General features: G+C 54.2%; 1 protein-coding gene across 1 annotated transcript in view; it reads right to left on the reverse strand.

Annotated features, from left to right (window-relative positions):
- Positions 1-12773, reverse strand: part of AK8 (adenylate kinase 8) — a 135560-nt gene extending 122787 nt beyond the window's left edge. Inside the window, 3 exon segments of the mRNA XM_027556671.1 lie at positions 2998-3047; positions 9483-9567; positions 12537-12773. Coding sequence (XP_027412472.1) covers positions 2998-3047; positions 9483-9567; positions 12537-12677 — 276 coding nt within the window. The 5' untranslated portion in view covers positions 12678-12773.
- Positions 12774-13015: the final 242 nt, after the last annotated feature.

A 13015-nucleotide genomic window follows, 5' to 3' on the forward strand; every position in this document is an offset into this window, starting at 1 on the left:
AATGTTGGGCTTTAAGCCAACTTTTTCACTCTCTACTTTCACTTTCATCAAGAGGCTTTTTAGTTCCTCTTCACTTTCTGCCATAAGGGTGGTGTTATCTGTATATCTGAGGTTATTGATATTTCTCCTGGCAATCTTGATTCCAGCTTGTGCTTCTTCCAGCCCAGTGTTTCTCATGATGTACTCTGCATAGAAGTTAAATAAGCAGGGTGACAATATACAGCCTTGACATACTCCTTTTCCTATTTGGAACCAGTCTGTTGTTCCATGTCCAGTTCTAACTGATGCTTCCTGACCTGCATATAGGTTTCTCAAGAGGCAGGTCAGATGGTCTGGTATTCCCATCTCTTGAAGAATTTTCCACAGTTTATTATGATCCACACAGTCAAAGGCTTTGGCATAGTCAATAAAGCAGAAATAGATGTTTTTCTGGAACTCTCTTGCTTTTTCCATGATCCAGCAGATGTTGGCAATTTGATCTCTGGTTCCTCTGCCTTTTCTAAAACCAGCTTGAGCATCGGGAATTTCACGGTTCACGTATTGCTGAAGCCTGGCTTGGAGAATTTTGAGCATCACTTTACTAGCATGTGAGATGAGTGCAATTGTGCGGTAGTTTGAGCATTCCTTGGCATTGCCTTTCTTTGGGATTGGAATGAACACTGACCTTTTCCAGTCCTGAAGCCACTGTTGAGTTTTCCAAATTTGCTGGCATATTGAGTGCTGCACTTTCACAGCATCATCCTTCAGGATCTGAAATAGCTCAACTGGAATTCCATCACCTCCACTAACTTTGTTCATAGTGATGCTTCCTAAGGCCCACTTGACTTCACATTCCAGGATGTCTGGCTCTAGGTGAGTGATCACACCATCGTGATTATCTTGGTCGTGAAGATCTTTTTTGTACAGTTCTTCTGTGTATTCTTGCCACCTCTTCTTAATACCTTCTGCTTCTGTTAGGTCTATACCATTTCTTCCTTTATCAAGCCCATCTTTCCTGCCTTTTCAAGCTCTCTGGACCATGAGTTCTTAACTCAAAAGTTTAAACCAGGAAACAAGGGGACAGGCCCTAAATAGAGGTCACGACACGCACTCCAAGTTCATCTTTTCTTAAAGGTTGGGAGACGCATGTCCAGGCCAAGTCAATGTCCAGTTCACCAATGACCACTCTGTATACTCCTCCAGGGAAGACTACATTGTAAAGACTAACCATACAACCAAATGTTCTTAATGCTAAGATTATACTGATGACTATTTCAGCATCAGGATGGTTCAGAAGGACCTGGGGGTCCCCCGGGGCAGGTATGAACCTTAATCTCTCTGCTCCTCATGCTGGGAGGTGTCAGTGACAAGATCAGGAAGCAGCCTGCTGGGATTTTACCATTATCATCTTCCTGTAAAATTAGATTCTTTGCGTTCCACACAGCGGACGGGGGCGGGGACTACAGATCTGCCGAAAGAAGTGGGGTCGAAACACCAGCTAGTGCTGGTGGCTGCCAGGTCCAGGCCTGGGGTCCGTGGTGTCTCGCAGGGAAACGGAGACTGGGAGGGAAGATTCAGAGAGCGTGAAAGCGGACAGCCTGGTCCTGAGGGAACAAGGAGAAAATCTACAGAGATAGACAGATGGGTGAATGGATGGACAGACGGACAGATGACAGATAAACTGAAGAGCTGGTGAGTCTCACTCCAAAAGCAGGGTAGCTGCAGGTGGCTTTATGTAAGACCAGCCATCCTGATTCCTTTTCAGAATAAAACAAGGTGCCCGCCGGTGAGAGAAACAGCCTGTGCGCCCAGGAGGAGTGCTGGCAGCGATGACATAGGCTTCCAGAGTCGCCTGGTGTTTTGGTGTTTTCATTGAAGTACACAGTTGACTTACAATGTTGTGTTCGTTTCTGGTGTACAGCGAAGTGACTCAGACACGCCTAAGATTCTTTCAGTCTTTGCCATTATTGTTGCTCGGTTGCTAAGTCATGTCTGGCTCTCTGTGCCTCTCACAGACCGCAGCATGCCAGGCTTGCCTGTCCTGCACTCTCTCTGGAGTTTGCTCAAACTCACATCCATTAAGTCGGTGAACCTGGGTCTCCAGGATTGCAGGCAGATTCTTTACTGTCTGAGCCACCAGGGAAGCCCCTTTTCCATTTCAGGTCATTGCAAGACATTGAATACAGTCCCTTGTCCTGCACAGCAGGACTTTGTTGTTTATCATTAACTTATGGTACCTGGTGTTCACTAACCAGGCTTTTTTAAAGAACAGAAAGAGTTCCCTCTCAGATGGTTATAATTTGAAGATGTTTCTTGGCACTTAACAAAGGAGGTGAAAGGTTAAAACCGCACAGGGAGCGAAGTTTCCGCGTCAGCACAGAGGCTGTCTCTGACGGGGGACACACAGGAAGGGGAAGTGAAGTGGGATGAGGCGTCTGCTGTGTCTTGAAAGCTCTACTGTCTTTGAAATGGAGAGAAAATCATGGCAGATGTGGCAAAATGACAAGTTCCTGTAAAATCTGGGAACTGGGTACATGAGTCTCTCTGGTGCCATTTCTCTGCTTTTCTCATTGGTTGAAACACTGCATGATTAAAATTTTACTGGTGAACCCAAAGGTTCTAGACCAAAAGTCTGTGCTGTGTGTCTGTATCAAACGTGTGTGCTGTTTGGCCCAGCCCTTCTCCTTCTGGAAACGTATCCTGAGGGTGGAACGAAGGGTGTGCCCAGATGGTGGACACGTAGTCATGAGAATACCCCGGCAGGCATATCTCACGTGTTCAAAGAACGCTCATCACTGTGCGATTGGGGAACCCTGTTTCTGTTTCTTGTATTTTCTAGGTTTTCTACTACAAACACATGCTGCCTCTTGTAATGAGAAAATAAGTTAGGAAGCAGGAGAGAGAAGAGATGAAAGGAGTCTCAGTTATGTTGAAAATTCACTGAGGTGCAGCCTCAGTCCAGCTTTGCAGGATAAACGAGCTATTACCGTATAACCACAGTTAATACGATACACTTACTATGGTTGTTTTCCCCGAGGCAGGTGGACCTAATATTACAATCTTCGGCACTGTGGAATAAAGAGATTTGAATGTCACTGTGCAGTATGACAACAACAAAAAGACACCTCCCATGTCTGCAGAGCTCTGGGTATATTTATTTCTCTCCTCCCCAGATTTCATTTTCTGGGAGTGATGCGGTCGTTTATAACCCAGCGGTTCTGAGACGCTCCCACCATAGAACGTATCCTGTGTTTAGAGAGGTAAGTGATCACTGAGATGGTTTATTCTTCTGTCTCCAGGGGGACGTGGACACGGTAACTTGTTTGCCGAACTAATAAATATCCAGAACAATTGGGATTTCAAACACCATAAAGCATTTTAAACAGGGACTTTGTCTCAGGGACACGTTCTCAAATAAAGCTGTATTTTATGTAAATCGACCTTCAAAGGTGGGTTGTTTTTTTTTTTTTTTAATATTTATGCCTTTTTATTTAGCAAGTTGTATTCCCCATCATGTTACAGAAGGAAATAATGGGGAAAAGCCTGGAGTGTATGAGCCAGATTTATAAAACCCCAGATAGGAAAGGCTTTGTTTTCAAATTATTTCTATGCAAATGGATACCGCTGGCTTCACGGTGGCACTCCTGGCTCTGGAAGGTTCCTGGCCTGCAGAAGCTCTAAGACAGTACTGGACTAGGGAGTAGGCACTGGCCATTGGAAAAGAGGGAAACCCAGCGTCTAAAGAAACTACTGGACTAGGGAGTAGGCACTGGCCATTGGAAAAGAGGGAAAACCCAGCATCTAAAGAAACTACTGGACTAGGGAGTAGGTACTGGCCACTGGAAAAGAGGGAAAACCCAGCGTCTAAAGAAGAGGGCTGGAAGGTGTGCGCGTGGGTCAAAACAAGGCCAAGAAGATGTGGTGTGTGGACAGGTGAGTCCAAGCTGGTTCCTCCCCGGGTGCCGCACTGATGATGTCACCCGTCCCCGAACTGCGGGGAGCGAGCGAGAGGCGTCGGCACCCGGGAGGAAGGAGGGCGGAAGCTGGCCTCTGGCTCCGCCTGTCGGCCTGGCCCCGTCCCACCCCTAGGGACAGGTGAACAGGTGTGCACAGCAACCTGCAAGGCCCGTTCCTGCCAGGCCTCCGAGAAGGAGCCGCATCCATGCGGAGACCTCCTAGTTTGAGAGTGGACACGGAGAAGGAACTGGAGGGTCCGTGTGGCCCCTGAACTCATGATCAGCACACCAGTACCCAGCCAGGCTGCTTGGGTTTGAAGAGACTTTTGCCCCAACTCCACAGCCCTTTCTCATTTTCAGGGAAAATGTTGAGGGCAAGTTCAAGGTAATTCACCGATTCACTCCATAAACACTCATTGAGCACCTCATCCAAAGTTGCACGGGGCTGAGTACTGCTGGGAAAAGCCCAGCGGCCCACACCAGGTGGGCGAGGTGATTGCTTCGGCACAGACCTGGGAGGGAGCGGGGCCTCTGCCCGGTCTCTGCAAGGGAGCAGTCTCTCCGAGGACCACGAATGAGGCCCACACATGTCAGCGATGCTGCTGGATTCCTGCGTGTCCCAGCTGATGGCTTTAGAACAAACACTGCTGCGGCCCTCGTTTCTAAACCTGGTCCGTTGGCCCCACGGTGTGAAACGTAGGTAACCTGCTCCTTGGGAGCCTGGATCCCGGGTGAGCAATGCAATCAGGGATGAAGGACAGGAGGGTGCCTGCTGCCGGACTCGTGACCATGCTCCAGCCCAGCAAACCCAAGCACACCCCCTCCCCTCCAAGCCACACTCGGCTGGTGGGTCTCCCGCCCTCCACAGCTGCCAGGGTTCTTCTGGCCAAGGGGGGCCCTGTGCCCCCTTAAGTCCCCGTGGACCCCTGTTGAGGGGCCTGACCTCTGCAGGAGCTGGGATGTGCCCTGGGCACCCTAAGAGCCACCCTCACCGGGGATCCAGGTTACCCAGGAGCCCTGGGCAAGCCTCTCCCTTCATCTTGGACTTCCTCGTTCTGACGACGCTCTTCCCATCTTCCTACCTTGTCACCTGTCACCTCCTCAACAGGGGTGTCCTCTTCACCCCCCTCCATTCAGCCCCCAGCCCCACTGGGTTCCTCCCCCGGGATTCTCCTGACTGAAGGGTGCTGCTGCCGTGCTAAGTCCTGTCCCCCGGCTGAGCAGTGGAGAGGATGTCCTGGCTGCAGGGACCACGTCTCACCCTCCGCTCCAGCAGCTAGAACCGCGAGTAGCCAAGCACACAGCAGGGCCTCCGATGGCCTCCTCCTCAGCTGTCCCTCTGTGGCCGCTGAGGGTGTGGTCGCCTTTGTCACCACCATTCGCACCTCCTTGCAAAGGCACCTTCTGCCAGTCGGCACTCTTGGGTGCGAGCCACGGGACGCGGACGGGGCTGAGTCGTGTAGAGGCGGGTTTATTCACAGGCCAGCATGGCTCAGAGAATCCCACCCTGGCAGGAGCCAGGCCCAGGGCCACCCACAGGAGCCAGCCCCCAAGGGCAGTCACCGAAGGGCATGGGGGGGACAGCCCTGCCGCCCTGGACACCCGGCCCAGTAGCCTGAGCCCAGAATGCCGTTCACACACAGGGCCCACGGGGGCTGCCCCAGCACCACCCAGCCACAGCCACCCATGGGCCCTACAGGCCGCCAGGGAGAGCACCTCCCAGAGCGCGTCCAGAGTCTGGGCTCCATGGGGCGGTGAAGCTCAGGACGCAGGCCCAGGGCAGGCGAAGCACGTTCAGCTGCGGGGCTGGGAGCCAGGATGGGGCTGTATGGCCCAGCCTCTCTCTGGCCTTGGAACCCAGCCAAGGCCTTCCCGAGTGCCCCAACCAGAGGACAGAAGCAGTGAAAGGTGGGTGAGTCTGGAAACCAGGTGGCTTTGGGAACACCTGATCAGGGCAGATTGGAACTGGGGTGCCAGGGGAGGCCGAGGGGAGGCACAGCATTAGGGCAGCGAGGAGTGGGGGTCAAGGGTGGTGGGCCTGGCATTAGAGCAAAGAGCTTGCTCGGACAATGGGGAGAATGCCCTCTTGCCAAAGCCAGAGGAAGGGAGTGGTGGACTGTGGGTCTGGCCTTTGTGCCCACCACCCTGATGCCCCTCCAGGGCTGTAACCCCAGGCCTCTGCCGTAGCACCCTAGAACTTGGGGTGGACCCAACAGGGCTCAGGGTCCGAGGGACCGAGGAGAAGGGGGACTGCACCTTGACAACGGCGTTTTGGGAACAAGCGGACTCCCAAGTCGTACGCTCATTTTGACAAAGTTACAAGGCTCCACAGCTGCTGGGGAAGGCCCCCCACAACCCCAGCCCGCCTTCCGGGCTCCTGTAAGCGGCACCCAAATTGTACACATCTCCGAAAATACTTTAAAAGGGGAACATTCACACGGCCTTTCTCTCCACCTAATTTCTCGCACACATTTATGTGATTAATTTCAGTTTCTTAAAATCTAACACCTTGAAACTTCAGCCCTGCTCATGAGTAATTATTTATAAACAGTGTCATAAAAGGCTGCTTGACTGCCAAGAGTAATCAACTTCTTCAACCCACTTCAAAGGAAATCAAAAAACCTTTCCATCCACAGAGCCTTTTGAGGTTTAACTAGGAGCATGATTTAAAATTCACAAGAAAACCCTTAGGTATTGGAGCTCTAATACACAGCTTTCTTGGACAAACGTTTGATAAAAAACGAAACACACCATTATATACACCATCGCCTGCTTTAATATTGCCCAGGGCTACTGTAAATGCTCACTTTGTACTAAATCTGCTTTTCTCGCAGCGAAGGGGCTGCCAGCCCTGTGTCAACGGCTCCCCCATCCCCTCACGAGCACACTCAGCGCCAGGAGCCCAGAGGCTTCTTTCCTTCTACACTGGCCACTGGCCATGTCACCACGCATCACAGGGAACCCCCACCCACCCAACACGCAAGCCGAGGAGGCAGGGGGTTGAGTGCCTGGCTGCGGGTGACACAGGCCACTGTACGCCGGGAGAAGGCGAGGCCGACTGGCCCACTAGCTCAGGGCCACAGGAACACTCGCTGGACACCAGGGGGCCTTCCCAGGCCCCGGTCCTCCTCTAGAACCACGAGAATGGGTGAAACTCTGGCTTCCCTTCTCCTAGAGAAATCCCAGAAGCGTGGTCCTCTCCCATCTTCCTCGTCCTCCCCTCCTTCTCCCGCATCTTTGCTTCACCTGGAGGTGGAGGCCTGGGCATGGGAGGGACACATGCCCTCTCTTTACATAAGTGGTGGGACTTGAGCCAAAGGGCGAAGATGTGCCGGCGTCCCTCTGAGCTGCCAGCCCAAGGCCAGGGAGTGGGGGTGGAGGGCTGTGGGAACAAGTCGACCCCTCCAACCTGTGGTTCCTGGGATCCAATGACTCGAATCGCTGAGACAGTGTCTGGGCCCAAAGCCTAAGACTTCAGGTGTCGGGGAGGACAGCCAGGAGCCCCCCATCCCCAGCTCGAGCTGAACGAAGAGGGTCTGAATTCTCCACCCCACTGGAGAGGGACAGAGCGGTGTCACATGGAGAAAGGAGGAAGGGCTCTGCGGAGGGCAGCCTGCAGATAAATGGAAGGGATGCTGAGGGGGTGGGGAGGGGCGGCCCAGGGCACGGGACGGCCAGCGCCTGAGATAAGCGCCCAGCTGACGACAACTGCATCGTGGCTAAAACAGAAAGGTGATGTCTAGACTTCAAGATTCTGGCGAAGTAGTCAGTTCGACACTGAAAGTCATAACTGCACAGAGAGGAGCAAGACAAAAGCGTAAAGACGAGTGGTAACCTTGGATGTCAGGCTGAAGTTCTGGCGGGGAGGCTGGCGAAGCTGTGAGGCTGGCGGCAGGGGCACACAGCGTGGCACACACACCCCTAAACAGAACTCTTCAAGCCGGAAGTAGGGAGTGCCACCACAACCCAACTCCGAGTTCAAAGCATCCTTTTCTCAAGTACGGTTTTAGTCCGGAAAACTCTCACCAGGCTTCGTGCAAGTGGACATTTGCACGGCACCACCTGAAGCCCAGCGGGAGCCTCCAGGCCTCGGCGTCCCTTCCGCTGACACCACCAGGGACCAGGCTGGGGCTTGGCCGCCTCCATCTCAGCGGTCAGACATGCCCATTTTACAGAGGAAACTGAGCTTTATTTGGCCTTTTACCTTCTTTTGAGTGTGCTTTGCTTTATTGATTCCACGGGGCTGGGGGGTGGCATGATAGGGGAACACGGGCAGAAGTACCCCCTGCATCCCTCGGTAACACAGCTTAGCAACCCCAGATCCAAACGGCATGGGGGCGGGGTGGGGGGTAAGGCTGCAGGAACACCCTCCTCCACATAACAGAGGCCACTTGGTGAGGCAGGGGCGGCGAGCGGGGGTCTGCAGCAGGACCGCAAGGAAGCAAGGGGGCTTCTCACCCCCACAGAGCAGCGGAGCCTCCCTCCCTCCCACACCAACCAGAGGACCAGGTAACCAAGGCCCCTTAGAAGAGTCCCCGCGGGGCAGAGCGGATCAACCCCCAGCCCCGCCACCCCGGCTCGGTCTCCACCTGGGGCACCTCGGCAGCTCACACCCAGTGTAGACGTGCGCTTCTGCCTCCCTGGAGGCTCAGGGAAGGACAGTGTGGGGTGCTCCAGGCCACATCGCGCTTTCCTGCTCAGGCCTCTGAAACAGCGCCTCATTCTCACAGGCTGGGCCCGCCCAGGACCCGAGGGCAGGCCCTCAGAAGAGGCCAGGGCTGCCTGGCAACCCGTTTGCTCCGAGTCTCCTCTCTCTCACCAGTTTTTGAAAAACTACTTCGCTTCCTTTCTCATGTGAAGCCTCTGCACCCCGCCACGGGCATCTCAGGCCTCTGTCCCTCTCAGCTGCACCACTCATTTCACTGCTGCGCCGGGAGTGCCTTCAAAGCAGTTAATGCTCCAGTGAAAGAAACATCAAAGCTCTGGGCCTCCCTGACAGCTCACGAGGGGCGGCCACGCTCCTCCGCTCGGCAAATCGACCACAGGACAGAGCGCCTCCTCTCCCTCCTCCCTGTCCCGGGTGCCCGCCTTGGGTCTGGCTGGCCTGCATTCACTCAGTCGAGGTTTGGGGGGAGCTCTGGAACTCATTAACAGGAGCCCGTAACAAAACCATCAGGAAGAGCCGAGCGCAGCCTGTCTGGGTAGACCAGAAGCCACACTTACACCTGACAAGTGGAGTGATCACAGAGCTTAAACCCAACAGGCGACATCAGCTGGGGCATGCCAAAGCATTAATAATTGATTCCGTGGGCCATTTGGAGGTTTTCATTTTAATCACTTGGCAAGAGCATTTGTATGAGTTGTGCTCCAGAAGAAATTAAGGCATTTTTTTCAATTAACCACCTCCCCAAGTGGTCAAAACCTGTCCCCACCCCTGCTCTGACCTCCCTTTTATTTTAGGCACAGGGAGGGCAGAGTGGTTCCCAGGAGGCGGAGGGGAGGGACAGCTGGGAACTGGGGGAGGGGGAGGCCCACTCTGGTGCTCACCATAATCGTTGTCTCGTTGCAAATGATCAATCATGAACGGGATGGGGTCCTTGGGCTGGTGGATCAGGAGCTGCTCCAGCATGTTCTGTGGGCACAGGGCAGACACTCAGGGGGTTGACGCTACATGGGCACCCAAGGCCCCAGGCTCCGGTGGCCAAGCAACCTGGCATCACTATGGATACCAGTTATGGGACCTGATCTCTTCCCTGCCTCCCACCCTAATGGGTGTCTGCCTTGGTCCCTGGGAGCAGAGGTATGAGGGAAGGGCCACATGGGTTTTGCTGGGGGTGGGGGCACCTGGAAGGAGGTGGAGCTGGAGGGAAGCGCCCTTGACTCAGAGCAAGTAGTCCTGGGGCCCTTGCCCCTCAGCTCCTTTGTGGCCCCCCCAGACCAGCCTTCTCTCCACCCCTCTCCTGCAGGGCACCCATCCACCCCTCAGAGCCATTGTAGATGCTGCTCCCTCAGCATGAAACACTTCTCCCCATGACGTTCACTAGGTCAATCCTGTGGCACGCTCCTGTAGCCCCTACGCATCCCCTTTATTGCCTCACCCACATCTCAGTGCCCAGCACGACCACAGAAGGGGCCCCACACAGAACGTGTGCTGGGTGACATGGCCATTGCTGCTACCTGTGTCTGTCCAGTGTGGGACAGAGTATGTACTAGCCAGGTATCTAAAGAGTCCTGGGATTGTCTGGCCACTTAATTCTAAAGTAAAGCAGCTTCCATGGTTCTAGAACAAAAGGCACAGAAATGAACCAGGTGGCTGAGAGCAGCGCCAGTGCACGAAGGAGCAGCCTTCTGCCCTAGGGACAGGCAGGCAGGGGCTGCAGCCCTTTGCGGGCAGACGGAGAACGGCACAGCAGAAACAGCACTGAACGGCGAGAAGGCCCAGCCCCGCTCTGCATCCCACCGGTCCCTTCCCCTCTCTGGGCCTCAGCTTCTACACCTATTAAGACACAGCTGGACACGATCCATGGTGCTATGGCGCTAGTGAGACCGTGTGAGATGATTCTAGATAGCTCACAGATGAATATTCTAAAATTCACTTTTACACAGTTGTAAATCTAATGTGTATTAGAAAAAATCAGTACATCAAACCTTAGGATGAGGTAAAACAAGTTAATTTTTTTTGAGTGGGCTGATTTAAAGAAATGAAGTTAAAATGGAAATATGCTGTTGGTTACATGAATCTATACCTGTGATAAAATTTCACTGTGTGGTGTGTGCGTGTGCTCAAGCTCAGTGACTCAGTCGCAACCGAGTCTTTGCAACTCCATGAACTGTAGCCCGCCAGGCTCCTCCGTCCATGGAATTTTCCAGGCAAGGATACTGGAGTGGGTTGCTATTTCCTTCTCCAGAGGATCTTCCCCACCCACGGACTGAACCTGCATCTCCTGTGGCTCCTGCACTGGCAGGTGGATTCTCTACCACTAAGCCATCTGGGAAGCCCCAAATTTCGTAGATTCATACGAAAAAAAAAAAAAAAAGAGTGCTGGTAAAAATGGATGAGATTCAAATAAGGTCTGTAGTCTAGTTAATAGTATTGTGCCCCTGTCAGTTTGCTGGTTTTGACAATGAACTACCCTTAGGTTAGATTTTACTACCGGGGGAAGCAGGCGGAAGGATACACTGCCCTTAGGTCAGATTTTACTACCGGGGGAAGCTGGCGGAAGGATACACTAGAATTCTTTGCTACTTGTGTAACTTCCGGTGGGTCCAAAATCATTTTAAAATAAAAATGCTAAAAAATGAAAATGATGAAAAACCATGTAGGGAGCACAGAAATTACTAAGGACTGGAAATAATGGACTAAAAGCTTCCTCAGGCTACTCCTTCCAACAATTGCTATGAGGGACACCAGATTCCCTAAGAGCAGACCAGGGTGCCCCTAGGACTTGCCCGTGTACTGCCTGCCACCACTGAGGACTTAGGACTCAGCTACCATCTCCTCTACTTAGGCCACTCGGTCTTAGCAATCTCTTGTGCGCCCTCTATCAGTGAACGCTTTCCAAAGGAAGCCTATGTCCTATGTCCAGGAGAGAGAGAGACGCGGGTTTCTTACTCTGAGCTCTGCTCTGAGCTGTCAGACGCTCAAACAGCCACAGGCATCACTGAGGAGGTGCCTCTGGGGATCGGGGTCTACCTGGAGGAGCAGACAAATGCTCCAGCTTCCCTCTGGCCCTCAGAACCTCTGAGTGGCTGAGAGATCCTCCAGTCCAGCTCCTGAAAGCTTTCACTTCCCCAGGATGCCTCGGTGGGGAAGATCCCCTGGAGAAGGAAATGGCAATCCACTCCAGTATTCTTGCCTGGAAAATCCCATGGAGAGAGGACCCTGGCGGGCTACAGTCCATGGGGTCGCAAGAGTCAGATACAACTTAGCGACTAAACCACCAATCCAAGATGCAGAAGGGAAACCTGGAGAACAGGCTGGGGAGTGGCTTTGCCTCAGGTCACACAGGCAGTGGGTCAGTCAGGTCGGGAACTCAGGGTGAGGGCTTGGAAGCTTCCCTGAACTCTTGGCTCTGAGGAGAAAGGGCCGGGTGGGAAAAACTGCCTTCCACACCACACGGCTGCTGTCCCAGGAGGTGGCCTTTCTCAGAGGATGGAGAGGCCACCTTCAACTCAGACACTCCCCAGCTCAGACACAAGACCGCAGCCAGCCTGGGAATGGTCAGCACACGATGAGTCCCTTGGAAACCACCTCTTGCAACCTGGTGTTTCACAGACAAGGGAACTAAGAAAAAGGAAGGAACCTCTTCCAGATCATCGACCTGACTGGGTCGGAGCAAGGGTCCAGTCACGGCCGGGAGGGCCTGCCCCCTTTTCCTCCCTCCAGGACCAGCCGAGTATGGTCAAGGAGCATCTTTCGGTCGAGGGGTTCCTTGGGGGTACGATGACACAGTCGTGTCGGACACCCCAAGTCGGGCGGCCTCGTGGCTAACAGACGTCACCCCTCCCAGATGTAGGGTCGCCAGCGCGCAGCCGGACCGCCGCCAAGACGGTCCCCGGCCACCGCCTGGTGTCGCGATGGGACAGGGCTGCCCGGGTCACCTGCATCAACTCGAAGATGTGGTTCGCCTCCCCATACTGGGGCATTTGCGGGGGAATGCGATGAGGGGCGGTGGTCGCGTCCATGCTGCCTCGCCGCGCGGCCGCTCCCTGGGGACCGCTGTCGCTAGGGCCTCGCGTCATCAGCAGGCGCCGCTCCCTAGGGACCGCCGTTGCCAGGGGCGCCACGCCGCTCCGTCATCAGCACGCGTTGCTCTCGCACCGCCCCGCCCCCCCCACCTCCTCCGGGGCGAGGTTGGCGCCGGGTCTGGCTCCGGGTCTCCTCAGCCGCATGAAGGAAGTGCTCCCCAGCTCCGGCCTCGTCCCCCAACTCTGCGCGCCTCAGCGGGGAACCCCAAGTCTCCTCCTGCTGCGGTCTCCTGGCTCAGAGGGCCCCCTCCTGTGCTGAGACACCCCACAGTATCCCGAGGGCACATCGGCCCGGGAGAGGCGGGAGGCGGATCCTACTTCTGTTTCCGCCA

The sequence above is a fragment of the Bos indicus x Bos taurus genome, chromosome 11, assembly GCF_003369695.1.
Source record: "Bos indicus x Bos taurus breed Angus x Brahman F1 hybrid chromosome 11, Bos_hybrid_MaternalHap_v2.0, whole genome shotgun sequence".
NCBI classification, from domain to species: domain Eukaryota; kingdom Metazoa; phylum Chordata; class Mammalia; order Artiodactyla; family Bovidae; genus Bos; species Bos indicus x Bos taurus.